We start from the raw sequence: 26,041 nt of genomic DNA, 5'->3' as shown, positions 1-26,041 counted from the left end.
TTATACTGCCAGGTGACTGTTTTAAATAAAGATATTCTCCTGCTTGCTGGCTTGCTTTCCTTCTTTTTCTCTATTTTTCCCAAGACTTACTATGTTGCATATATTGTGGCGTAACCCTGTCCTCCTTCTGAACAATTCGATCATCCTAAGTCATCAAGCAGGCCACAGCAAGGTGGGCATCATGCAGAGCAGCAGCCTGGTGTGAGGGGCAGTCAGAGCTGGTTGAGGAGTGCAGCAATGCGCATGGGCACGGGTATGGTGGGGTCATGAATATGGGGCAGCCTCAAGGAGTCAGAGCCCAAATAAGGTGAAGTGCCACATGGGAAGCAGCCTGGCATGTTTCCAAGCCTGAGCAGAGGGAAGAGGGAGGGCACCCTCCCTTGTGTGCAACTTGGTGCGTAATTCTGGACCCCAAGCAGAGGATCACAGTGAGGGCACTGACACAGAGGAAGGCTCAGGGCCTGGCATCGAACTCAAACAGGGAGGACACTCAGGTATGGGGGTGACCAGGTCAGGGCATCAGAGTGTGCCTTTGTGTGGGTAGCCCCGAGGGGAGTGTCAGAACTAGGCAGGGAGAAGTGAGCACTCCTCCATGCAGAGGTGGCTCAGTGCTGAGCACTGGAGCCCAAGTGAGGTGTGGAGGGTACCCATACTGGGGGCAGCCCAGGAGGAAGTACTGGAGGCCAAACAGGTGAGAAGGATGTCCACATGGCGAAGGCCAGCAGGCAGTGAGAGTCCAGTGGGACAGGGGGGATATGTGTGATGGGAACAGCATGGTATGAAGCGTCAGAGCGTGAGTGGAGTGAGGAAGAGACAGCAGTGGTGATGAGAGATTAGCTACAGGCAGGGAGATTGATGAATAATTTAAACATATTAAAACTAGTGAGTCCCAGGCCATCATGGTCAGAAAAAGGAGGAATCCTATAGTGTTGGAATCAGAGGTGTCAGTGTGGATTTCATAATGTATAGATTAGACATGTAGATATAAATGTATATATGTACATACATAAGTTCTCTAGATTTGTCCCTTGAAAGAGCCTAGGAGTGTTAACATCCCCAAAGCGATGACACACCTGGTGCTCAGATCTCGGCTTCTGTGTGCCACTCTCCACTAAAAGGGCTCCCTGGAGAAATAGCCAATTCCAGAGTTGGGAAGAAAAAGTACAAAATGAGCCTGGAACATCTGGTAACAAAGTAAAGAGCTCAACTAATGAAGATTTTTCTATATACCACAGCTTGCCACTGGCCGAATTAGATACAGTTTGAGCATTAAAATAATAACCTGTAATAAACAATGGTCCCTGGACCAGCAGCAACATTATCCCCTGGAAACCTGCCAGAAAGGGACGTTCTCAGGTCTCACCCCATACCTACAGAATCAGGAACCCTGGAGACAAGACTCAACAGTCTAAGTTTTAACAAGCCTTCCAAGGGATTCTGATGACACTCAAGTTTGAGAACCATTGATTTAGGAAAACCTGAGTCCACAGTAATATTAAAAGGTGAATTAAGAAATTGAAAGTTTGATGAAGAAAACAGTATTTACATAGTCTCAAAAGTGCCACCTCATAAAATACTGTAAAGAGAAAGGAGGGAATTTTTGTTCACTGTTCTACCCTAGTACCTAGAATGATGCCTGGCACAAAGTAGGCACTCAGAGCTAAGGGATAATGAGGAAAAACATACATATCTTTATTATCTTAGCAAAGGCAGGGAAATCTGCGAGTCATAATATACAGAGAACAGAAGGTAAGTTGTAAAATACTTTTTATTGTAGAAACAATCAACAGAGGTTGACACAGACATTGACAATGCAAATGTTATCTCAGAACATTCCCCCTTAGTTCCTGAATTTGCTAGTTTCCTAAGAACCAGCAAATCTCCATTAGCATTTCTCAGGTTCCACGGCCCTTTTCAGATATGTTGACTGATTATATGTATATATTGCTTAGACACAAAGGCCCATATATGATATTGGGGGGAAAAAACCCCAAAATATCATAGTCCCATTGTGCTTTTCTTTTACATTCCTACAGGGAGATCTATATATCTCACGTGCTTTCAAAATTTAGCAGTAAAATAAAATTAGTGCCTTAACCAAACAGTAATAAGATACCAAAGAATCCTCCATCAGAAGTTGCAGTATATCCAAATTTAGAGATTTGTCTTAAATTGAGAATTTAAATGAAACTTTAAACTGTTGATTTTCCATATTTCAAAGACGGTAGTTATTTGCAGCATACCAATGGAGAGTAGTGCAAAACATATCAAGTTTTATATGAGAAATATACTTTCATCCTAACGGCTGCTTCAACAGCAAAGATTGAAAAATTTCCACTTCTCAAAACCAAAGCTAGACTGACTTAAAGTTCACAATTTAGATATATCAATTGCTACTCTATTTCCATAGATTGCAAAATTATTTCAGAAACAGATTATACATACAAATGTTTTACAAAAATAGAAATACTATTTGGGACTTTACAAAACTTTACAAAATATAACACTATATTTGTAAATTCAAGCTAGTTTCACACTGAAATAGACAATCAGATATGAAGTCTAGTCAGACTTAACGTATTATTTCCTCCAAATCTTTAAACCTAAGTAAATTTGTGCTCTATCATGGGATTTTGTTTAAAGAGATTATTTTCACGGGTTTTATAGGAAGATTTTCATTCTTGAAATAATGTTACAGCAGATGAATTTGTATCTAAAACTGTATTAACTAAAAGTAAAAGCTAATGCAATATGACAATTCTATAATTTTCAAACTGAATTCCTAAGAATGACAAGCTATTAATTTAAAATATATATTTGAAATTTATAATCTGAGACCCATAAAACCTAAAAATATAATCAAATGGAAAAATATGTATTCATATAGAATGAAAATACCTCACTTGATCTTAACCAAAAGGCCAAAAAGTGATAGAATGAACATTATTAGTTATTTGTAGCTATAAGATGGCCAAGTATTTCCTAATTATATCCAGTCATAAACACTCATTTTATCACTTAAAAGAGCACCAGTATATTTTTTAAACAAACCAAAAAATGAGAAGGTAGGACTTATTTTGTGTAACAGTGCTATTATGATAAGGCACCACTAGGTATATGAAAAAGCCAAACAAAGAATTTCCAAATCACGTATTTTTGTTACTGGTGTCTTAACCATTAGATCTGATGGTTAGACAAACGCTAATGACAGCATTAACTAACCACATTACACTCCTTTCCCCATCACTGTGTGCTTTTAGTTTTTCCATATAACAAATGAAAATAACAATGTAGTACATGATCTGTTAATAAACTTTCCCCAAACTTCCAAGAAAATAATCTAGAAATAAACATGAAACAAAAATGTAGGAGTGGCTCAAGGAGTAGGGGCATAGGCTCCATATACATACCAGAGGTGGTGGGTTCAAATCCACCCCAGCCAAAAACTGCAAAAACAAAAAACAAAAAAAAAAAAAAAGAAAAGAAACAAAAATGTATCTGATATATTTGCAAAAGTCTATCCCTGTAGAAGAGTGCAAGGAGGGGGAAAAGGCAGGGGAAACTACTTTCTAAGAATATATTGAGGCACATAGGTTACAAGTTTCTCAGGCAAATTCATGGCTAGAGCAAAATTGAGACACAGCTCAGAACTTTACATTTCCCCCAAAGTTGATTTCTCAAATAGTCAAACCCAATTAAATATTGCAAAACATGTCCTTAGTCACTGCTATCATCATCATCATCATCATCAGATACATCATTTAAAGAGGACTTCAAGGATTGACCATAAGAGTCTGATCTAGTAGGCTGGCATGTGGCCATGTCCCCAGTAGAAAGCAGGGCATAGCAGAAGTCACAAATCCGCACAGGCTTAGAGGACTGGCTGGGAAGAAGAAATCTCTTTTCAGAGCAGGGTCCACAGACAACAAAACCACATTTGCGGCAATGGTGACGACGATTAACAGGTGTGAATTTTGCTTTCTGACAACGCATACATACAGTTGCCTCAGAGTCAGGAACCCAGACAGCAGCATGTTCGTTACTGGGTGTCTTCCCACTTTTGGAGAGTAAATCAGTAACACATTTGTTTATGTGATTCATCCATTCTGATTTCTCAGTAGCAGTGGCAGCATAAACTGCAAATGATTTAGTTGGTGTCTTGATAAGCCATCCATTCCTTAAGTCTCCCTCATCTTTGATGGAATCAATAGTGACATTTTCCAAGGGAATAATATGTTGTTTGTTATATTTTTTCTTCTGGATGACAATATTGCCATATACTAGAATATCATTAAATAAGAAAAACTGCCTTGCTTTGGGCTTTTTTCTGCACAACTTAGTCAATACTCCTTCTCCAATAAGAACCCGTCCAGGTATAGTTAAGGGCTGACCCGCTGCTCCAAAACAATTTTCCACTATACTTATACGTCTAGTGTTTGCTTCACTGTTTGCCAAGCGATCCACCATCTTCTCCTAATAGCCTTAAAAGAAAAAAAAAAAAAAAGAAAGAAATTAGCACACAGACATTTTAAATTCCTAGAAGTAAATAAATTACCGAAATTTCATCTAAAATCCTTGCTTTTACATAAAGGCAAATGTTCCAAAATTCTTTCCCTCTAAGATAATCACTAAGCATACCAAAAGGACCAACATCTCTCAAATTTTATAATCAAAAACAATTAATAACCATCTCCATATAGCACCATGTTATTTATGCTGGTATTTATAAATGTATAAACCCTACAGACATAAATAATAAAAAATAATTCAGCAATTAATCAGTCATCTCTGCAAAATAATGAACACAGTTTCATGAAATTTAATTTCAATGGGATTCTGAACTGAGAACCAAATACAGTAAAACGTTCAGTTTGACCACCTCCCCACACTGACTGCCTCCTTAACCTGGCCTAATTTTCATAGACTGGACATGTAACATATGTACATATCAGTACAATAGGCCTAGTTCCCTATATTGACCACCTCTGTATATTGACTAGTTTGTTAAGTTCCTTGGGTGGTCAACTTCCAGAGGTTCTACTGTATTATATAAACTAAAAAAAAAAAAAAAAAAAAAGACTACCATTTTCCCAGTAAGTTATTACCACTGAGCCAAGACCTTAATTCTCTCACCTGGATTACTGGAACTGTTTTCCAACATGTTTCCTTGCCTTCAGCTTTGCCCCCTAAATCAATCTTCAGGCAGTGATCTCTAAAATGTTAATTTGACCCTGCCATTGCTCAAAATGATCCCTCTTAAGCTATAAAATACAGGTTCTTTAGCATGGTGTTCAAGGCCCTTCATTACCCAGTTCTTATCTCCCCAGCCTCACCTTTAAGTCACTTTTCACCTCAGATGTTGCATTATTCTAAGAATACCCTACTACTTGCAGTCTGTTTCACTATTTCCTTTACTACTTACCACTCCAATTAACTCTTACTTATCCTTCAAGACTCCATATAGGTTATCATTATCTCCACCAGGAAGCCTTCCTTAAACTCCTATACTAAAAACCTTCCTCCATGCTTTCAATATGACATGTATATTCTAGCTTCACTTTTACCAAAGGATTGAAATCTATCTCCTTATACACAACTGTGGAGCCTAAAAAGCAGAGTATCTTATGCCCATCTTTGAAGCTGACGGTCTGATGCAGCAAAGCTATTTAAAAATGTTAACAAGAACATTTTAACAATGTGTGAAAAAAAAGTCTAAACAATCATACATTTAATCTCTGGATCCAATATTACTTCATTCAAGTCCCATAGTTGTGTCCTACTTCAAACCTACTAAACTGAAACTACTGCACTACAACCAAGACCTCTTGAAGAACAAGGTTTGCGAATAATATTTGAAATTTAAAGACTAACAGCATAATCTAAATTCCACCATTCAGTCACAGACTGATGTAACTGTAATCCTTGTTGGTCTCCGTTAACACAATATAAAGAAGATTATGCAATTCTGGTTATTCCTAAATTCTCTCTCTCTTCCAATTGTGGACCCTTGAAATACAAAGCCTTCCTATCCTCCACAAGGGTAGGCTCTGTAGAACAGAAAGTTGTTCCAAGAATTAATATGATAAAGAAGGTTTCTCTTTGTAATTACAACTAATCTGCCAGTCAATTAAAAGTCTACTATCTTATACACAAAGAAGGAAATAAAAACAGAAGATATAAAAACAACTCAAACATGAAAAGAAGTTCCATTTTTCATAATTAAACAACATTAAAACAATAAGTATTTTTCACTTAGATTAACAAAAATTTATTGTACTAAGATGCAGTTCTCACAAGGATGCAGGGAAATAGGTATCCTTGAATACTACAAGAAGTATGTGCACCCACCAATCTAGTTAGCTAAGGACAGAAACTTCACTCAAGAGCATAAGGGTATACACAAGGATAATCAAAACAACACTGTTTGTAACAGAAAAAAACAAAAATTGGAAAAGCTCCATACGTCCACCAAGAAGAATTGGTTGAACAAGTTATGACACATGCTTAATCATAATTCTTAAAAATAAAATAGATCTAAAAATAGCAATATGGGAAAATGCTCAAGATATTCTGGTAGAGAAAAGAGCTGAACATTATGATTCCATTTTGTTTCAAATATATACCATATTTCATATCTAAGATGATACAGATTTTAAGACATCTTTATTTTATGTACAACTCAAAGAAAAAAATGCTGCCAATTAAACCATGACATGCCCTTGATTACAAGATATTCTAATTTTGGGCGGCGCCTGTGGCTCAAGGAGTAGGGTGCTGGTCCCATATGCCGGAGGTGGTGGGTTCAAACCCAGCCCCGGCCAAAAACCACAAAAAAAAAAAAAAAAAAGATATTCTAATTTCAGAGACTTTATATAGTAAAAAATGTTTATCTTTAGACTCAATGAAATATACTATAAAAGCATTACCATAGGCATTTGTAAATGTATAAGCATACACAGAAAATAAAATTAGAAAACTATATACTATATTATCCTCACCAGCAATTTATCTCTAGAAATTACGACTATGGATAATTTTTTCATATTTTAAATTACACTCAAACATTCAACAAGTATTTGTCAGGCAATGAGGATCTAAGTACAGGAAAAATAATAAACAATACAGGTGAGATCCCTGTTCTTCAGAGCTTACATTCTAGTAGGGAAGGGAGAAAACAGAAAACAAAATCAAGAACCAAGTACTAATTAATGCTATGATTTTTTTTAAGTGATTTTAAAAAGTTCAGCTGAGAGCTAATCAGACCAGAAGGCCTTTCTTAAATGGTGTTATTTCTCTTAAGAATTTACTTGGGGATCTGGGCACAGTGGCTCGTGCCTGCAATCCCTGCACTCCAGGAGGCCAAGGTCAGAGGATCACTTGAACTCAGGAGTTTAAGAACAGCCTAAGCAAAAGTCAAGACCCAGTCTCAACTAAAAATAAAAAATATTAGCCAGCGTTGTGGTGAGTGCCTGTAGTCCCAGCTACTTGGTAGGCTGAGGCAGGAGGATGCCTTGAACCCAGAAATTTGAGGTTGCTTTAAGCTAAGCTGATCCCACAAGCACTCTAGTGAGACTGTCTCAAAAAGAATTTACTAGGGGCACACCTATAACTTTGACTTAAAACTTACAAAAGCAAATTATGTAACCAAGACACAAGTACCCCCATTATACACTGATATGTATCAAATCACCTAAAAAAACATTTTTTTAAAAAAATTTACTAGATAGGCAGGCATTAGAAGTGGGGACAGGGGAGAATATTCTAGGCAGAAAGAATGCTACAAATATGTGAAGGCAGGAAAAGGAGGTTGGCACTTTTAAGGAACTAAAAGTATCTATTCTCATCTGAATGAACAAATGAGTCTACCTATTTGGACACACATTTATTAACTGACTCATACAGAATGTAAACAGGTGTCCTATTGTTGCTACTACTGGAATTAATACTACCATAAATTGTCCTCATATCAAAATTGAGTACATAGGATTCAGGCTTCTCCATTCTTGTGATGCTTTACTAAGAATAATGTCTTTCACTTCCATCCAGGTTAATACGAAGGAAGTAAAGTCTCCATTTTTTTTAATAGCTGAGGACAATGAATGACAATTAAGGTTATGGGGGCCAAGGAAAAGCAGAGAGAGGGAAGGAGGGGGGCGGGGCCTTGGTGCGTGCCACACCTTCTGGGGGCAAGACATGATTGCAAGAGGGACTTTACCTAACAAATGCAATCAGTGTAACCTGCTTTATTGTACCCTCAATGAATCCCCAACAATTAATAATAATAATAATAATGATAATAAAATGCTACCATAAATTTGGACAGTGCTTTTCATTTATTATTTTTCTGATTTTAACTGTCTCAAACTCCTATAAAGTAACTAGGGAAGTTGGGAAGGGGGGTGGGTGGCGGTTGAGACAGAATCTTACTCCATTGCCCTGGGGTTGAGTGCCCTGGCATCACCGTAGCTTACAGCAACTTCAAACTCCTGTGCTCAAGTGTTCTCTTGCCTCAGCCTCCAGAGTAGCTGGGATTACAGGTGCCTACCACAACGCCTAACTATTTTTTTAGAGATAGAGTCTTGCTCTTGCTCAGGTTGGTTTCAAACTCCTGAGCTCAAGCAACCCACCTACTTAAGCCTCCCAGAGGGCTAAGATTACAGGCATGAGCCACCACACCCAGCTGGGAAGTTTTTATTAAGCCTCAAACAAGCATCTAATAACATTAGCTGAATTGTGACCTGACGAAGAAACTTAAGACAGGAAGATTCAATAATGTTAACGGCAATGTTAACTTAGCCTGAAATGAACTCTGCTTACAGATGTTCGAGCTATATGCTGAGCACTCTGTACTTACTACTGTACTTCCCACTCTATTATTATTATTATTTTTTCCAGCCGGGGCTGGGTTTGAACCTGCCACCTCCAGTATATGGGGCCGGCACCCTACTCCTTTGAGCCACAGGAGCTGCCCGTGTACTTCCCACTCTTAGCAACCTCACTATTAACTTAATTTTATGGATGAGTACACAGATAAAAAAGGACAAATAACTTGCCAAGGCTGTCACAGCAGAACAGGCTCAAATTTGATTTCTTTCTGATGTTACTAGCATATTATGGTATATTAATTGTTTCTTAAAACTCCGCTGACTCTACAAAACTCCAAGAAAGGCAGTATTAACCTCTAGACCAGCGGTTCTCAACCTGTGGGTTACGAGCCCTTTTTAACAATGAAAATACACTGCAGCATTTGGAAGGTTGAGAAACACTGGTCTAGACCTTTACTGCAAACCCTAAAAACACTGAAGACAGATAACAGAGTATTACCTTGAGCAAATCACCTAAAAATACATGTGATGGTTTAACGAGCTGATCTCCTGATAACTGTTTCACTGTTCAAATTTTGCAATCTAAGTCTACATCTTTGTTCAGATATCTTTCCCCCCTGTTTAAGAATGATGCAACTCAAGAGAGGCTTGGGCATTATTAATTAGTAGTTGGCTAAAGCAAAGCAAATAGCTTTCAAAGTTTGACAGTGACCCACATAAAAACATTTCATACTGCAATGTTATAAACACACACATTCATATAGTTTCGAAGCATTGAACTAAAACTCAGGAATATACAAATTCTACATAGAAACACATACAAGAGAAAGGGAGAGAGATGGTAAAAGGGAAAAAGCAGGTAGCAAGAGGAGAGAGGGGAGGTGAGAGTAGGAAAGGTTATCAAAAGGGAAATCAAAGTACCACTTCCACCTGCGATACAGAGCTAGACACCCCCAAGTAATGGTCTTTGGTAAACTGGATTACAGCACTACCCTCTGGTTCAGGACATAAGCAGGGCCTCTCCCTTTCCCCAAAGCCCAAATCCAAATTTATTACCGGCATGCTGAGGTGCCCCAAGCAGTAAAAACTCCCAAAGACTTTTGCAAGAGGACTAGAATACAAAACTACTGGGCTTAGCCAAGGACTGAGCCCTTTGCCTAATCTTACTCACTGAGGGGTACCAAAAAAAGACAGAGAGGAGAGCTACAAAAGTGGGCCAGTTTGATTACTGTCTGCTTTTTGGCAAAGAGTAGCAATGCACAGGAAGAGCTAGGAAGAAAGCATTTTCATCCTCAGCCCTTTCCATCCTGATTTCTTCAGGATAAATCTCAAGGAACTAAAATTACTGGGTCAAAGGTATGAACGTTTATACAATTACCTACTGAGTACTTTCTGGATGCTAGGTATTATTCCTTCCTTTTCAGAGGTTAGAGTCTCTCAGAGGAGATAGGGTATAAATAAGTAAACAAATAGGTAATTCCAAAAGGTGAAGAGCAATGAAAGAAACAAGGTGCCAAGATACAGAAGGAAACTCATTTACACTGGGTGGTTCAAAAAGACCTTGCTGAGGTGGCATTATAAACTGAATCTTAAGGGTGAGGAGTCAGCCATGCAACGGAAATAATGCTATAAACAAAGGTCCTAAGACAGGAAGGAACAGTACTTCAAATTTAATTGAATGTTTTACTCCATAGTTACCTACAAAAGCCAACCATTTTCTAATGTATTTATGATCCACTTGCATTTTTTAAGTCCGTATAATTAGGGGTTATTAATCTATATAAGTGTTTTACACATAAAAACTACAAATCCATTTCTTTGCTTTTCCTAGTATATTAATCTATCATTTTGTTTATGGTATTTGACATAAAATCACTTTTATTTCTTTAGCAGTTAAACTTACTAATCTTTTCTTTGTGGTTTTCCCTTTTTTCTAAGCTTCCCTATCCAGATTCAGATCCAAATTTTATAATATAAATTCTACATTTAATATTTTTATCCACCTGAAATTTATTGTCAAATAAATTTGGCTTTTCAAATGTTTGCTTTAGAGCTAAATAACTGCTCCAGAATCACCAAGTATTGTATGACCTCAGATTTCCTTACTTGTAAATGGGAAAAATAATAGTAGATACATCAAAGGGAAGATTCATGAGATAATCCATATAAAATGTTCAGCAAGTAGTCAACAAGTGGTAGCTTACATTAATGGTATCACTAATCCAATCCACTTATTTATGACATTCTATCATATTAAAATTTTATATACTCTAAGATCTGCTTCTGGGCTGTCTGGTCTAATCCATTTGAGTCTATTTTATAATTCTTACGTCCATAGCATGTGTCTGGCAGGACCATTCTAGACCACTAGTTAACCCTCTCAAAAACACTTGACCTTATCTCCGTTTTTTTGTCCAGATGAAGTCTAGTTATTCCCAAATTTAGCTTCACATTGGAACTACAAGGGAATTTTAACGTTCAGTGTATCAGGGAAAAAAATTCATCCTAATTGACCTATCTGGGTTCAAAAGACCCTTTTTATTTATTTTTAATATTTTCAGTCATTTTATGATTCATTTGCAGAAATAATAAAGAGGTAGTTTTTTAAAAAACAAAACTTTGAGGAAAAGTTGTAAAAATGTAAATACAGCTTTTTTTTATTTCTCTTTCTCTGATACTAAAGGCATATACGAGTATATCCAAAATAGGCAATATCCTTTGAATACAACCAACTGCTCAAAAGCTATCATGCATGAACCTGCAATATTTAATACTATTTCCATTTTCATTTTTGTCCTTAGGAATACCATTCATTCATTAATTCTTTTGTTTAGAGATGGGGGTTTCACTCTGTCACTCAGGCTGGAGTATAGTGGCACAATTATAGCTCACTACATCCTTGAACTCCCAGGCTCGAGCCACCCTCCTGCCTCAACCTCCCATGTAGCTGGAACTACAGGAACACACCACTGTGCCAGACTAATTTTTTTTATTTTGCTGTAGAAACAGGGTATCTTGCTATGTTGTCCAGGCTCATCTCAAATTTCTGGCCTTAAGTGATCCTCTTGCCTCAGATTCCAAAGTGTTGGGATTAGAGGGCTGAGCCACCACTCTTGAAGCCTTATTTCTTGAGTTTGAAAAAATTCATCTAGGAATCATAACCTGAAGGCTCACAGTCTGAGATTTCCCTTAATCAAATTCAGTACCATTATTAAAGTGCTATTTCTTTGCATTTATCTTCTGATTTGTCTTATAGTTCTAAAATGTCTTCCTTTGCCATTTTTTTCTCTTTGCTATGAAAGACAAAATAAAAAATAAAAAAATCTGAATTCTCAACTGTTATTAAATAAAAATAAAGACTAAAGATATCTCCAAAATGCTTTCATATCTTCTTAAAAAATGACATAGCGATTATATATTTCACTATTACATCCTTCTGTCAATTTTCTTCACTCTTCTATTTTCTTCTTTCTGGCAGTATTGGGGAAAAATAATGAATAATGATTAACATGCCCTAGGAAAATGAAGTAGCAAAATGCTTCCAGGTAAGATCACTAAAATGCTATAATACATCTTACATTGACATGTGCCCAATGAAACCATATGATAATTACAAGGTAGAATGAGATTTGTTCTAGTATTTTTAATGAGTAAATTTTCTTTTTATTCTTTGGAAGATCTCTAAGCAATTATACAAATTACAAAATATCACTACAATAACAACTACTCAAAAGTAATTCAAAAACCAAAATTGAAACCAATGAAGTCTGATGATAAATACCAAGGGTTAAGAAAGACCAGTACCTAAATCCCTCCCCTACATATTCTGATTTTATTGGTCTGGCATATGTAAGGTGCACTGGAATATTTTTAAAGCACCCCAGGTAATCGTTAATGTGCACCTAAAAATCCCACTGAAATGTTCATGGAATTCACAAAATATCCATAAATTAATTTTGAATAAATATTTCACAGAATTCTACTAATTCCAACAGTTTCCTTTGCCTTTGTCTCCTTTTCCAGAAAACAGTGTCTTGCAGCCTTAATTCATACATTTTAAAATGTAAAAACTATAGCAGAAGCACATCTTTTGTAAAATCCGTCTTTATATATCGTTTTTTAAAAATAAAGGTTTCAAGTTACCTCCTTCTCAACTGCAAATAAGAACTGTATTTAAATTGTCTAAACTCCAATCTCCTCTTTTGGTAACATATTGTTTGTAAAGTAGTATGTTCTTTAGTGTGATGTCTACCACCTGTCAACTTTTTAAAAAGACATACAATTCTGTTTACAATTGAGAAGATAGCCCAGCAGTCAAAGACTATGTCCCAGTTCTTCCTACTGAAAATCAATACTTATCTCATCCTTACAGGTGAGTTAAAAATGAAAACACATCTAACTTATTTCTTATTTCCTACATGTATCCATGATATCTGATTATCAGTGAGCTTCAGTATTCAACTGTGCATTACAGTGGAAAACAATGAACTATGAACTAAAAGACCTGGATTCTAATCTTGACACAAATACTAAATAAGTGATTTCACACAAATTATTTAATCGCTTAGGAAAAAAAAAGAGGAAGAAATTTTGAATAAAGTAATTTACAAAGTCCTTTTTGTACTTAAAATAATTTGGCTTTGATAATAAATAGGCCACATTTTCTGGTTTACTGTCAGCCTTATTTGCCTACAAATTAATTTTTAATCAAACCTCAGTTTGTTTCGATGTCAACCAAGATTTTTAAATGTGTATTACTGCTGAATTAGAAAATTTAAAAGGAAAGCGAGAGACAAACAAGAAAATGTAGAAAGAAGAGGTAAAAACAAACTGCAACAAACTACCAGAGATATGTCCTCCCTGGGCAAATACATAACGTTAGAGCAAATGGCTGCTCCCTCACATAACACCTCTAAGTTAAATGAAGAAATATTCTGAGTGCCTACCATTTGCAATGGACAAGATAGTTCTTACTTCCAAGTACTACAATTCAGTAACCAGAAAAATAATCAGAGAAATCTAGGTGAGAGTCCAATAAAATATTAGGATGATAAAGCAAAAAAGAAATACCTGAAAATTTGGCAAATTAAATTTGGTAAATTCCACTTATTCCATTACCAAAAAAAGAGTACTACTATTTTCTGTCCTTTTCCACTAAGATTTCTGCCACTGTGGTGAACCAATTACACAGTACGTATTACAAAAATTATCAGTGATAAAGGGAATAAGTTCATTTCTCAGGTTAAAGAAAGAAACAAACATTTGTATTTTAATTTTAAACTTATTAAAACTGGATCAAGAAGAACTGAAACACGTTCAGAGAGAAGCCCTAGTTATTTTTTAAAATCTCTCCTAGGTACCAAATATGCCCATTATTAAAAAGGTGACTTATTCTACTGAAATGAAGAGAGAAAAAACTAACATGCTAACATTTACCCAGCACCTATACATGTTGTTAGGCACATCCACCTTTTACTCTTTTATTTGATAATCTCAATTTAGTTAAGTAATAATTACATTTATTTTAATTTTTTAAGGTAAATTGAGTCATGGACTAATTAGGCAATTTTCCTACAGTCTCTCAAGATTTCTTTTAAATGCATTTTTTTCATTACTACATGCTACCTTCAGAACTAAAAATTCCAGAAATTCATATAGATCTTTTATTATGCATTTGGGAAAAAAAAACACTGACAAAATAAGACATAAACATTTAAATATATAAGCGTAAAATATACTCGAAATAATCTTTCAAATACTAAAAAAAGTAAAAGGTAAAGACTTAGGGTGTCAGTAAAGGCAGTTTCAAATAAATTAGATTTGACAGAGAAACACATAGTGTATAAGAAAAACTAAGTCATAATTGAAGATTTTAGAAAATAAATTTGGAAAACCACAACAACCATATTAGAGGTTAAAAAAGGTCTTTAAAGAGGAAGGAGAGAGGGGAAGAATATAGATAGACCTTGAGTTCTAAATAAGTCAGAAGATTTAAAAAGTCTTTTGGATTTAAATCCTACACAAAATTTATACTCTTTAACTATAGCTATAATCCCTAACTCTATTCAAAAACCAGATTCCCTGCCCAACAGAATTCCATCTAAAATCCTTAACCCAGTATTCAAAGCCCTTTACAGTCAAGTCCTGCTGCAGTCTATCTTTCCAGTTGTACCCCTTTCTCTATGTTGTTGTTGTTATAGTCAAACCAGACGACTAGCTAGTACCAGAATATGCCCCAGGCTTCTTCCCCTTCTTTGCTCCTATTTGCTGAACTCTCCCCAGTCCTTCAGGATTCACTCAGTGCAACAGCCTCACAGCCAGTTACCAATTCACCTTTAGCTATTCATACCATTTTATTTGTAGCTCTTTATAACACCTACATTCTGTTTCATAAAAACTTATATAGCTGCTTAATCCCAACAGATTTGGAGGTTCCTAAAAACAAGAATATTACTTCCTACAACTCTGTATTACAAACAGCACCTAAGAAAATGCTTGCACGTACATGCCATCAATGTGCATTGAGCTGAATATGATCAGTAGTTAGAAGTAGCAGCTTTCTGTCCATTGGTCTCAACTGGGGAAAAAAAAAGAAAGAGACAGCAGCTTCTAATTCTGGAGTTTGACAAGAATCAAAGACTTCATTTTTAACATTTACATTAATTTTTACAGAAAATAGATACCACACCCTATACATTATCTGTTTCACTAGGCCCACAGATTTTAAATTTATAAAGCAAATGTTGTGATCCATTTAACTATGGTATCTGATTATGAATTCTAAATAGTAAGCCTGACAGATCCTGTTTTTTAAAAAAATCTCAATCCCATAAAATATATAAATGACTTCGTCTCTTTCCAAAAAGCGCATCTGTTTAGTTAGCAAATAAAAACTGATGATGTGTGCGTATTTTCATCATCACAAAATTCAAATAAAATACTGCATCATTTCAAAAAGTATTTGTACTGGGACAGCTGTATAATGCTGAAAGCTATAAAAAAGCTTATATAATACCATATATGAAAAATAAAACTAGTAATGCTCAAATAAAATACTACTGTGTAATTGGTTATCTGGTCACATATTAACCAGACTCCAGGAAGATAATATACCAAAGCACAAGGCGATAAGTACTATAATAAAAATATTAACTAAGTATTAAGGAAGCAGAAAAGGGAAGAGTAAGGGCACAGCAAAGACAACATAGCATGGGAACACTTGAAACAGGTTGTGAATAATAAATGGAATTTCAAAAGGCAAAATGTATTTTAAAGTCACAAGATCCAGCTGCAGCAGAGACTGTAAGGAGTTATTTAGAGAACAGAAAAAAATAAGACAAGAGATTGTATTGATTCCTGAGACTTTCTGAAACTTTCAGAAGGAGTGGCCTGACTGAATTTTCTAAAATAACAGTGGAAACAACAAAAGAAACTGAGAAAGGAGAAACTGAAAGCAGGATCCAGCTGAAAAGTTACTGCAAAAGCAGAGAGGAAAGTTGATAAAGAATCTGAAGCTTGCAGTAGGAATAGAAAGGACAGGTTAGACTCAGGATTGCAAAGTCTAATTGGATATGAAGAGTAAAGCTAAAATTAATCCCTAGGCTTTTAATTTAAGCATTAATATGAAAGCAAATAAAACTATTAATAACTTTCAATGAGTTCCAAGTAGCCAAACGTTTACTAATCACTTACTCTGTGCAAAGCAATGTTAAAAGATAGTAGATACTCAAAACTAAAAATTTCTGGAGAAAGATAGCTATATTTTCTTTATAGAAAAGTATATATAGGGCGGCGCCTGTGGCTCAAGGAGTAGGGCGCCGGTCCCATATGCCGGAGGTGGTGGGTTCAAACCCAGCTCCGGCCAAAAAAAAAAGAAAAGTATATATAATTCAATTGTGTTTCTATAGGAAAGAAGAAGATGGGAAGAAAAAGAACAAGAAAAGGATTTAGTACCCCTATAATATGCTATGAATATAATTAACTCAAATCTACACACTCAAAGTTCAAAACAGCAGAGGGCGGCACCTGTGGCTCAGTGAGTAGGGCGCCGGCCCCATATGCCGAGGGTGGCGGGTTCAAACCCGGCCCCGGCCAAACTGCAACAAAAAATAGCCGGGCGTTGTGGCGGGCGCCTGTAGTCCCAGCTGCTCGGGAGGCTGAGGCAAGGGAATCGCGTAAGCCCAAGAGTTAGAGGTTGCTGTGAGCCGTGTGACGCCACGGCACTCTACCCGAGGGCGGTACAGTGAGACTCTGTCTCTAAAAAAAAAAAAAAAAAAAAGAGAGAAAGTTCAAAACAGCAGAGAAAAAACCAGAAACATTTTTCAAAGGGGAGGCTAACAGAAAAGTGATGAAGACCTCAGGGCCAAAGAGGTGAGTTAGGATGTTATTTTACCAGGAGGACCATCTAGGAATAAGTCTAAATAAACTACAACTTCAAGCAAACACAGTAGCTCAATCTGGGGTTGGGGAGTGGATAAAGGTACACAAATTTCTTCCCCAGAGAGAAAAACACAGTAGAATCTCTTTAAGTTGACCACCCAAGGGAATGTAAACAAACTCGTTAACTTACAGAGGTGATCAACATAAGGAACTAGGACTGCTGTACACGTACATGTGGTGTATGTCTGGTCTATAATTAGGTCAACTTAAGGAGGCAGTTGATGTAGGGAGGTGTTCAACTACAGAGGTTTTAACATAATTGAGCCCAGACTGGAGGAAGGAAGCCAAGGTAAGGTATACGGATAGAACATCAGGCTGAGAAGGGAAGAGACAAACTTCAACAGAAAGTAAGCATCAGGTTGAAGAGCTTAAATTTGATTATACAGGCAACAGGAGGACAAAGGTTATTAAACGAGAAAATATTAATCAGTACATAGGATGGACTAGAAAGAATATGAAGCAGCAAGAATGAAGGCAAAAAAAAACAGTCAGAAGAGTATTATAACAGTCTCCGTTAAATGAAAGGTTAACAATAATTAACAGGAAAAATTCAGAATGAAAGTAAAAAAGAGTACTGAGGTACAGCAGATAAGCTTTAGGAAATAACTGAACATATGGATGAAAAGTGGGGATAAAATGACTTCAAAGGCTTAGGTATAAACCACTAGGCAGATACTAGCTTTGTTTCAAGAGGGAGACGAAATCAATTTGGGACATACTTATCTTGAAGTCCTCCAGGATATTCACAAGACACACACCTGTCAACAGTAATGCCAGGATGAGCAGGGAGCACTTGGACAGATAGAATTTGGTAGTCATCCATCTAGAAATCCTGGTTGATGTACGGAAGAGAATAGCGGTCAAAGGACTAAACTGTGGCAAACATCTAGTTTAGAAAGTGGGAGGAAAATCAAAGGAAGAATGAGTGACGAAAGAGCACAAATGCTCTCATCTGCTCGGTGCTTGTGGCTTAAGCCGCTAAGGTGCTAGCCACATACACCTGAGCTGGCGTATTTGGGTTCAAATCCAGCCCGGCCCACCAAACAATGACCGCTGCAACCAAAAAATAGCCGGGTGTTGTGGCCGGCGCCTGTGGTCCCAGCTACTCGGGAGGCTGAGGCAAGAGAATCACTTGAGCCTAGGAGTTGGAAGTTGCTGTAAGCTATGATGCCATAGCACTCTACCCAGGGCGACAGCTTGAAGCTCTGTCTCAAAAAAAAAAAAAAAAAGGGAAAAACATGCTCTCATGTTTCACAACTCTCAGAGACTAAATAACCTGCCCAAAAGGTCACACAATAAGCAGTAGCCACATGGGAAAAAAAGTGAGAACTAATGGTGATATACAATAATAATTTTACAAAGCACTTACTTTTGACCCTAGAATGAATGAATGAATATATATATAGAGAGAGAAATAGATGTTGTCCCAAGCTAGAGTGCCATGGCTTCTACAGATCCTCCTGCCTCATCTTCCTGAGTAGCTGTGACTATAGGTGCCTGCCACAGTACCCAGCTAATTTTTTCTATTTTTAGTAGAGATAGGAATCTCATAATCTTGCTCAGGCTGGTCTAGAACTTATGAGTTCAAGCAATCCTCTCCCTCAGGCTTAGCCTCCCAGAGTGTTAAGATTACAGGCAGCTCCACCCACCCAGCCCAGCCATTGACCCTGGAATTTTTACCACAGAAATTTACCCTAGAGAAATAACTAGGGTAGTGGAAAGACAGGGTGCCTCTTATAACATTTTCCCTCTGGCCTTAACTCTAACAGTAAAAAACAAAACCTAAATTTCTAGCCACAGTGGAAAAGTCAAATAAGCTAAGCATCATTAAAAAAAAAACATTTATCATTGTATACAGTTATGATTTAATAAAAAAATTAAAAAAAAAAAAAAAAAACATTTTAATACCTAAAATGTTTAAACTTCATCACTAAGTAGAAATGTACTAAAATTAAAGAAAACTATTTGCAAAATATGACAATGGGTCAATATTCTTAATATATAAAGGGCTCCTGCAAATCCACAGAAAGAAGGAAAATATCCTAAAAAAAAAATGCTAAGACAATCAAAATTTCTAAAAAACAAATAAAAATGACCATTACATTAAAATGTTAACCAAGCTCTATGGCTCACACCTGTAATCCCAGCACTTTGGGAGACTGAGGCAGGAGGATGGCTTGAGGTCATGAGTTTCAGACCAGCCTGGGCAATGTAGCAAGACCTTATTTCTAAAAAAAATTAAAAAATTATCCAAGCATGGTGGTACATGCCTGTAGTCTCAGCTGTTTGGAGGCTACGGCAGGAAGATCACTTGTGCCCAGAAGTCTGAGGTTGTAGTTAGCTGTGATTACACCACAGCATTCCAGCCTTGGAAGAGCAAGACCCAGTTTCTTAATCATAAAGAAATGAAAATTAAAATGATACATTAATCACCCCTTTAGGATGAGAGGAAAATGGGCACTAATATCCTTGACAACTTTTCACAATATAAACATTTTTAGAAAGTTTATATAATAATTCTATTTCCAAGTAAAAAATAATTTAAGCAGTATACAAAGTTGCTCCCATGAAGTTCACAGTAGCTCTGTCTATAACATTGAAAAGCTGGAAACAACCCAAATGTTCAAAAAGAGATTGATTAAATAAGTTATGGTACATCCATGGATAACAATTTTTGGAGAACATAAATTAATATTTAATATAGAAAATTGTTAAATAAGGCAATTTATTAAACAAAGGTTTCTAAACAGCATATATAGTATAAACCTATTTGATTTTTTTTTTTTTGTAGAGACAGAGTCTCACTTTATGGCCCTCGGTAGAGTGCCGTGGCCTCACACAGCTCACAGCAACCTCCAACTCCTGGGCTTAAGCGATCCTCTTGCCTTAGCCTCCCGAGTAGCTGGGACTACAGGCGCCCGCCACAACGCCCAGCTATTAACCTATTTGATTTTTGAAAGTGGAAAGACCTACACCAAAAAGTTAGTACTGGTTATCTGTAAGTACTAGAGTGATAATACTTTGATATTGCCTATTTATTTTATAATGAACACATTCTCTCATCGACAAAGGAAAAGGGGTTTTTACCTTAGGGAAAAAATGCAAAGAAGATGTGTAGAAACATGCAAGTGTAAAAAAGCAAAATATAGTTATATGTAATAAAAATATAAACAAGAAACAAAAAAATCTTTTTTTCCCCAACTAATTGTTCAAATAAAACAAGTATAAAGAATTAAAGGTAGTTTCACTTCTGAAAAAGGGGGAAAAAAAGATGAAGAAGTGGATGCAAATAAGAAAAGAGAAATTTCACATTATAAAATCTTGATCATTTCAGAAGGAAGCAAGGTCATCTGCTAAAAGAGTTAAGTGTTTGAAGACTGGGGTTAGCAACCTGAGTAGCATGAAAAAGCAATAAATAAAATGAATCAATTCATTAGATGAGAAAAGGATTAGAAAGCCACTGTACACAGGCAGGTGGAAAACAAATATATAACAACAGCATAACTTTGGGGAGACGTGGGGGAGGGACAAAAATAGAAAAAGTAAAACATTATTTACAAGTTGAGAATCGACTAATTATATACCCAGCAAAGGTGAATGAGAGGAGGGATTGTGTGGAGTAGTGAGTTCATGGTTAGAATATGAACTACTGGGCTGGGGGGGGAGGGGCACGTAGCTCAGTGGTTAGAGTGCCAGCCACATACACTGGGGCTGGCGGGTTCCAACCCGGCCCAGGCCTGCTAAACAACAATGACAACTACACACACACACACACACAAAATAGCTGGGAGTTGTAGTCCCGGCTATTTGGGAGGCGGAAGCAAGAGAATCACTTAAGGTCAAGAGTTTGAGGTTGCTGTGAGCTGTGACCCCAAAGCACTCTACCGAGGGGGACATAGTGAGATTCTGTCTCAAAATAAAAAATGAACTAGTGAGTTCAAAGTTTGGAAAAATGAAGACTAACAGTCTGAGAGGGACTGAAAGTGACAATGAAGACAAAAAGCTGCTTCACCATGAATAGCAGAAAAGAGAAATAGAAAACAGGCCCATGCATCACCATCTAGCCTACCAGTAAACCTTGAAGTAGAGTGGTTCTGAACAGGTGCAAGGTTAATATTAAATAACACAGTCATACATGTAGGTTGTTAATGCAAAGTGGAGGCGAAGGTCACTGGAGTTTGTGAACTGTACTTTCAAATGTGGCTTTTTTGGCCAGAAATGAATGTAACTGTTACTTAACCTCTATGCACTTCACTTTCCTCAGTTGTAAATAAATCCTTTTTAGCCTGACTGATAGGAATTTGGCTGGCACTAAAACTCACTGCACGTCATTCAACCACAAAAGAGACTAAAAAGAAGATGGAAGATTGAATTAAATCAAGGATTTTCCACCTGATTGCAAGTAAAATCATGGGTACTTAGAAAAAAGGCAAACCTACCTATGCTCTGTCCCAAACTCAGTAATTCTGATTTGTTCAGGGGTAGATTCCAGTCATCAATATTTTTAAGAAGCTCCTCAGAAGATTCTAATGTGCAGCTGAACTGAACTAGGTATTTCTAAAGGCTGCTTCTCTCTTAAAATTTTTAAATTCTATGATTGTATGTAATTCACCGCAACTCTGTTCATCTGTTAAAATAACACTGTCATGTGCCAGGCACTTCCACAAACATCTTAGTGAATCCTCACAATACCACTATGAGGCACACATTTCTGTGTCCATCTTCACAAATGAGCCCAGTGAAGCTTGGAAAAGTAAAGGGACTTGTTCAAGAGTCAGTCTGCTCCTAGCAAGGAGCAGAGCCGGGACTCCTGGTTTGTTTTATTCATTCCAGTCCACTCTCCAATCAACTTACTTTCTTTCCAGTATAGTCAGTAATTATTTGAATACCTTCTATACTCTTCCCAGGACTGTCGTAAATTGAGCACACCAGTTTGTGATTTACAGATTGACTAGGGAGAAAGTTATCTTGGGTGAGGGCAAGAAATTAACCCAACATTCTACAATCATTACAGAACACCTTAACCTAGAAAGCTTTTGCAACTTAAATTAGCACTGTGAAAGCATACCTATGAAGTATTTTTTGCTCAGTTAAGACACACACATTGCTATTAAGTAAAAAGCTACAAAGCTGGTTCATCAAAAATAAACAACAATAGAAAAGCAATTTTACATACTTTCTATTAAGCTGAGTATTCTAAAACAAAATTCTATGACAATACAATTCTGAAAAAGAGTAATTGACAGAGCAATAATAAGATGTGCTCTACCAAAGAGCTTCAATGTATAAATATAATCTTCAAAATTTTCAGGTATTAATATTCCCATCAAGTGCCAGTAAATCAATCACACTTAAAATTATTTTGGAGGCACCTGTGGCTCAAAAGAGTAGGCTGCCAGCCCCATGTACCGGAGGTGGTGGGTTCAAGCCCAGCCCCGGCCAAAAACTGAAAAAAATAAAAAATAAAAAAATAAAATTATTTTAAAATCCTTTTGTTGATCCAAAGCTTCTCTCCCATTCATCAGTAATTATCAATCCATTATCTACTTGGAAATTTCATAGACATTCAAGTTCTGTACCCTAGGCCAAAATTCACTGACTTACCCCAAGACAAATTTTGGGGAAAAAAAAAGTACAATCAATCCAATCTGTGGATTTAATAGAATTCGTGGCATGTACTGGGAAAAAAAGACTACAGAGATTTCAATACTATGCCCACGATAATTACAAATAAGAAATTCATGAGGCATATTTACAAACACATGTGCACTCATCCATTCAAAACTTTCCTGAGCATCTTGCTATGTTCTTGACATGCTGGAGATGGAGAAGCAAATCAGATCCAATGTATTCCCTGCTGTCAAGGACGTGCCATGACAGATCTATGCAATATTTACGGGGATATCACGGGAGAAATGAATTGATTCCTGGGGATAGAAAGGGCGTTAGGTAAGAGAACAAGGCAGAAAAGGCTTCAAAGAGTGTAGACATAAGGGTATTTTTAGGAAGAAAAATTTAATTACAACAACACTTTAAATTAGCTCTAAAGGAAATAAGGGCTGTGGAAATTTCGAACAGTAAATTCGAAAGGAAATTTACACGGTCGAATTCATCAAGTCAAAAACAGCAGTGATAAGAACAGACAGATGGACAGAGATTGCTCCACAAGAATGAGTTATGTACATGTATCCTATAAAGCTACTACAGGAAAACTGAGAAGGCTTCAGAGTCTTAAGACCTCAGGTAAATAGCTTGAGTGCTAAATTTGTGAAGTCAGTTAAGTCATCTCATTTCTAAATAACTTTGTCCATAAAAATAAATGTATAATGGCATTTACTTGACAATGAAGCAAAACTAAAAGAAATTTTAAGAACTGGCAATCAAATCTGAGCAGAAGCTACATTTTTACCTCTAAAGAGTAAAAACATAAATTCTCCAAGATGTCTTAGGGGTAACTATTTGTGGTTAAGAAGCTTTCAGTTCATTTAACAAAATTTTAAAGGTAAGATGTCTTCCTTATTAATAAAAAATAACATTCATACCCCGGAGTAATTCAAACCGAGTCTTATTTTTAGGCCTTAGTCAGTACACCAGTTTTGTGTTTGTTTGCTTGTTTGTTTGTTTTTGAAGCAATTACATGTGCTTTCCAAATAAATAGCTAAATACCATTCACCTGGTGCTGTCAGGATCCAAAGAGGTTAAAAATTAGAAACCCTCATTAATACCAAATTAACCTAAAGACCCCATGAGCTACCGGAATACAGAGAAAAGGTAAATGCCCAAAACACTGGTAGGCATGCAACTTTAAAAAAGCAAAAGGAGGAAAAAACTTGGAAATGTCAAGATCACTTCACCTTATTCTTAAAAGAACCACCACATGCCTTTAAAGTCTCTCAATCAACGTTTGTGTTTCAATCTTTCCTTAATGAGCCTCTTCAGCAATATACTAAAACACGACAAAGAAGGCATTTATCAACCCAACGGACTCTTGTCAGTCTATGAATTATGGAGAAGGGCTTAGGTATCAGTAACCTTCAGACTACTCGTTTCCACTGCACACTCACACAAGTTATTGCTGTAATGTTGTAAGAGCACACAGGCTATTCAGGCCACAGGAGCGGCGAGCTCTCAGCCTTTAATGATATATTTTCAAAAACAAATTCGGTCAAAGACTATAAAATAAAACATCGCTTCTATCAGGGCAAATTCTGCGATGCCATTTCCTCCCTCTCCAAGTCATTTAAAAATAGACTATTCAAGTTACAACATCCCTGCTGCGAACACCCTGCAAACTTTTCCAACAGAAATATATTGGCCACTGGCAAGTCTGGGACCCCAGCTCTCCAGCCCCACGACTTCTCGCCCGACCTCAGGCTCCCTCCCGCAGAGGCGCGGGCCGGACCCTCGCGGCGATCCCCGCACTCCCCCGGCGGCGCTGTACCGGGGCGGGCGCGGCTCTCTCCGGGCTCGGCGGGACGGCGGCGGTGACTCGTCCCCCGGCCGGCCCAGCGCGAGGGGAGCAGCCCGAGAGCGCCCCGTTTCCCACAGACCCCAACATGGCGTCGTCCGCCGCCGCCCGCGACGCCGACACCTCCCGGCGCAGCGACGGCCCCGGGACCGCAGGAGGAAGCTCCCGGAAAGTTTCGCTTCTCCCTTCTCGGCCCACCAGGAGCCAGCGGGCGACCAACCCGGGCTTCACCTACCCAGACGGGCGCGGGCGGTGACGGCGAAGTCCGATTCCTCTTAGTCGCGGACGCGGGGCACAGACTCTGCCTGTTCCCCCGCCCCGGGCCTCCCAGGGTGTGTGCGGTCCGCGGCCCCGCGCAGCCGGCGCGATCCAGACGCGGCGTGCGGGCGGGCCGGCTGCCAAAGCAGCCACTCGCAGGTGACTCTCCCGCCCCTGCAGCCGAACCCGACAACGGCCGCCTGGGCTGGCCTCTCCCCTGCGCGCGCACGGGCGTGCCCCCGCCCACACTCCAGGCGCCAGTGCGCGGGCATGAGCACACCCACCCAGCTCGCTCCCCGCCCTTTCTCGCCAGTTCCCTCGCCCCGCCCCTCCCGGCCCGCGCGTCGCGCTCAAGGGGCGGGGCCTCCTGTAGAGGCCACATCCACCCAGACAGCTTGCGGTGGAGCGGAAGCCTCCGCTGTGATGAGTGGAGACGCGCTCGGGACGCGTTTGAGTACGCATGGGGTGCTTACGTGACTCTCCCGACTCGCAACAGCCTTTGGAAAGGACGGTTCACCTGTCTAGAAAGTACTTAAGAAGATTGGAATCCTGTAAGGAGGACCTCCCCCCTGCCCCCAACAGGCCTCTCCTGGGAATTGAAGAACGGGAAAGAAAGGCTTTGCATTTAAATGTCCAAAAGCGTCGGTAGAGACACACAGATAAACTATCGTTTAGCTCGGCAAGCCTGCCCATCCCACCTTCCTTTAGCTTTCTCTGAAACTCTTACCTCTTGAAACGGAAGGAGCGGCAACCACACACGTACCCCACATGCTCCACACAGCCATTTCTTCTAAGTACGTGCCTTAGAACTCTGGTCTTTCCAGAACTTTTCTCTGACAGCATAAAACCCCATCTACCTACTTGACATACCTAGAAACTGTAAGGATGGTATGGCATGTGAGGTGGAATGTGCCCTTTTTCATGCACGCCATAGCACCTGTTTGCTAATCACCCTGGTGGCTCCGTGCGGAGGTAACAAAGGCGTCTACAGCAGAGAAGGAAAGGGTGGACGACAAAGGCACACTGATTTTAAACAAAAAGTGTGTGTGTA

At 38.2% G+C, this 26,041-nt stretch overlaps 2 protein-coding genes across 4 annotated transcripts; both read right to left on the bottom strand.

The window, feature by feature from the left end:
• Nucleotides 1-1,668: 1,668 nt before the first annotated feature.
• Nucleotides 1,669-25,231, bottom strand: PLEKHF2 (pleckstrin homology and FYVE domain containing 2). Of its 3 annotated transcripts, none has more exons than XM_053559444.1 (3): nt 18,023-18,150; nt 15,331-15,402; nt 1,669-4,481 (listed from the first exon to the last, which is right to left on the bottom strand). In XM_053559444.1, exon 3 carries the CDS (start codon nt 4,465-4,467, stop codon nt 3,718-3,720), a length of 750 nt encoding a protein of 249 aa, XP_053415419.1. In that variant the 5' UTR covers nt 4,468-4,481; nt 15,331-15,402; nt 18,023-18,150; the 3' UTR covers nt 1,669-3,717. The 3 variants fall into 3 exon arrangements, with proteins under 3 accessions (XP_053415419.1, XP_053415418.1, XP_053415417.1); XM_053559443.1 differs by having other exon boundaries at nt 17,984-18,096; XM_053559442.1 differs by lacking the exons at nt 15,331-15,402; nt 18,023-18,150 and adding an exon at nt 24,968-25,231.
• LOC128563407 (translation initiation factor IF-2-like) lies at nt 17,896-25,372 on the bottom strand. The gene is made up of 2 exons (XM_053558683.1): nt 24,633-25,372; nt 17,896-18,150 (listed from the first exon to the last, which is right to left on the bottom strand). Exons 1-2 carry the CDS (start codon nt 25,370-25,372, stop codon nt 17,940-17,942), a joined length of 951 nt encoding a protein of 316 aa, XP_053414658.1. The 3' UTR covers nt 17,896-17,939.
• Between the last annotated feature and the right edge of the window lie 669 nt (nt 25,373-26,041).

The sequence above is a fragment of the Nycticebus coucang genome, chromosome 13, assembly GCF_027406575.1.
Source record: "Nycticebus coucang isolate mNycCou1 chromosome 13, mNycCou1.pri, whole genome shotgun sequence".
NCBI classification, from domain to species: domain Eukaryota; kingdom Metazoa; phylum Chordata; class Mammalia; order Primates; family Lorisidae; genus Nycticebus; species Nycticebus coucang.
This window is presented reverse-complemented; position numbering and strand designations above follow the sequence as displayed.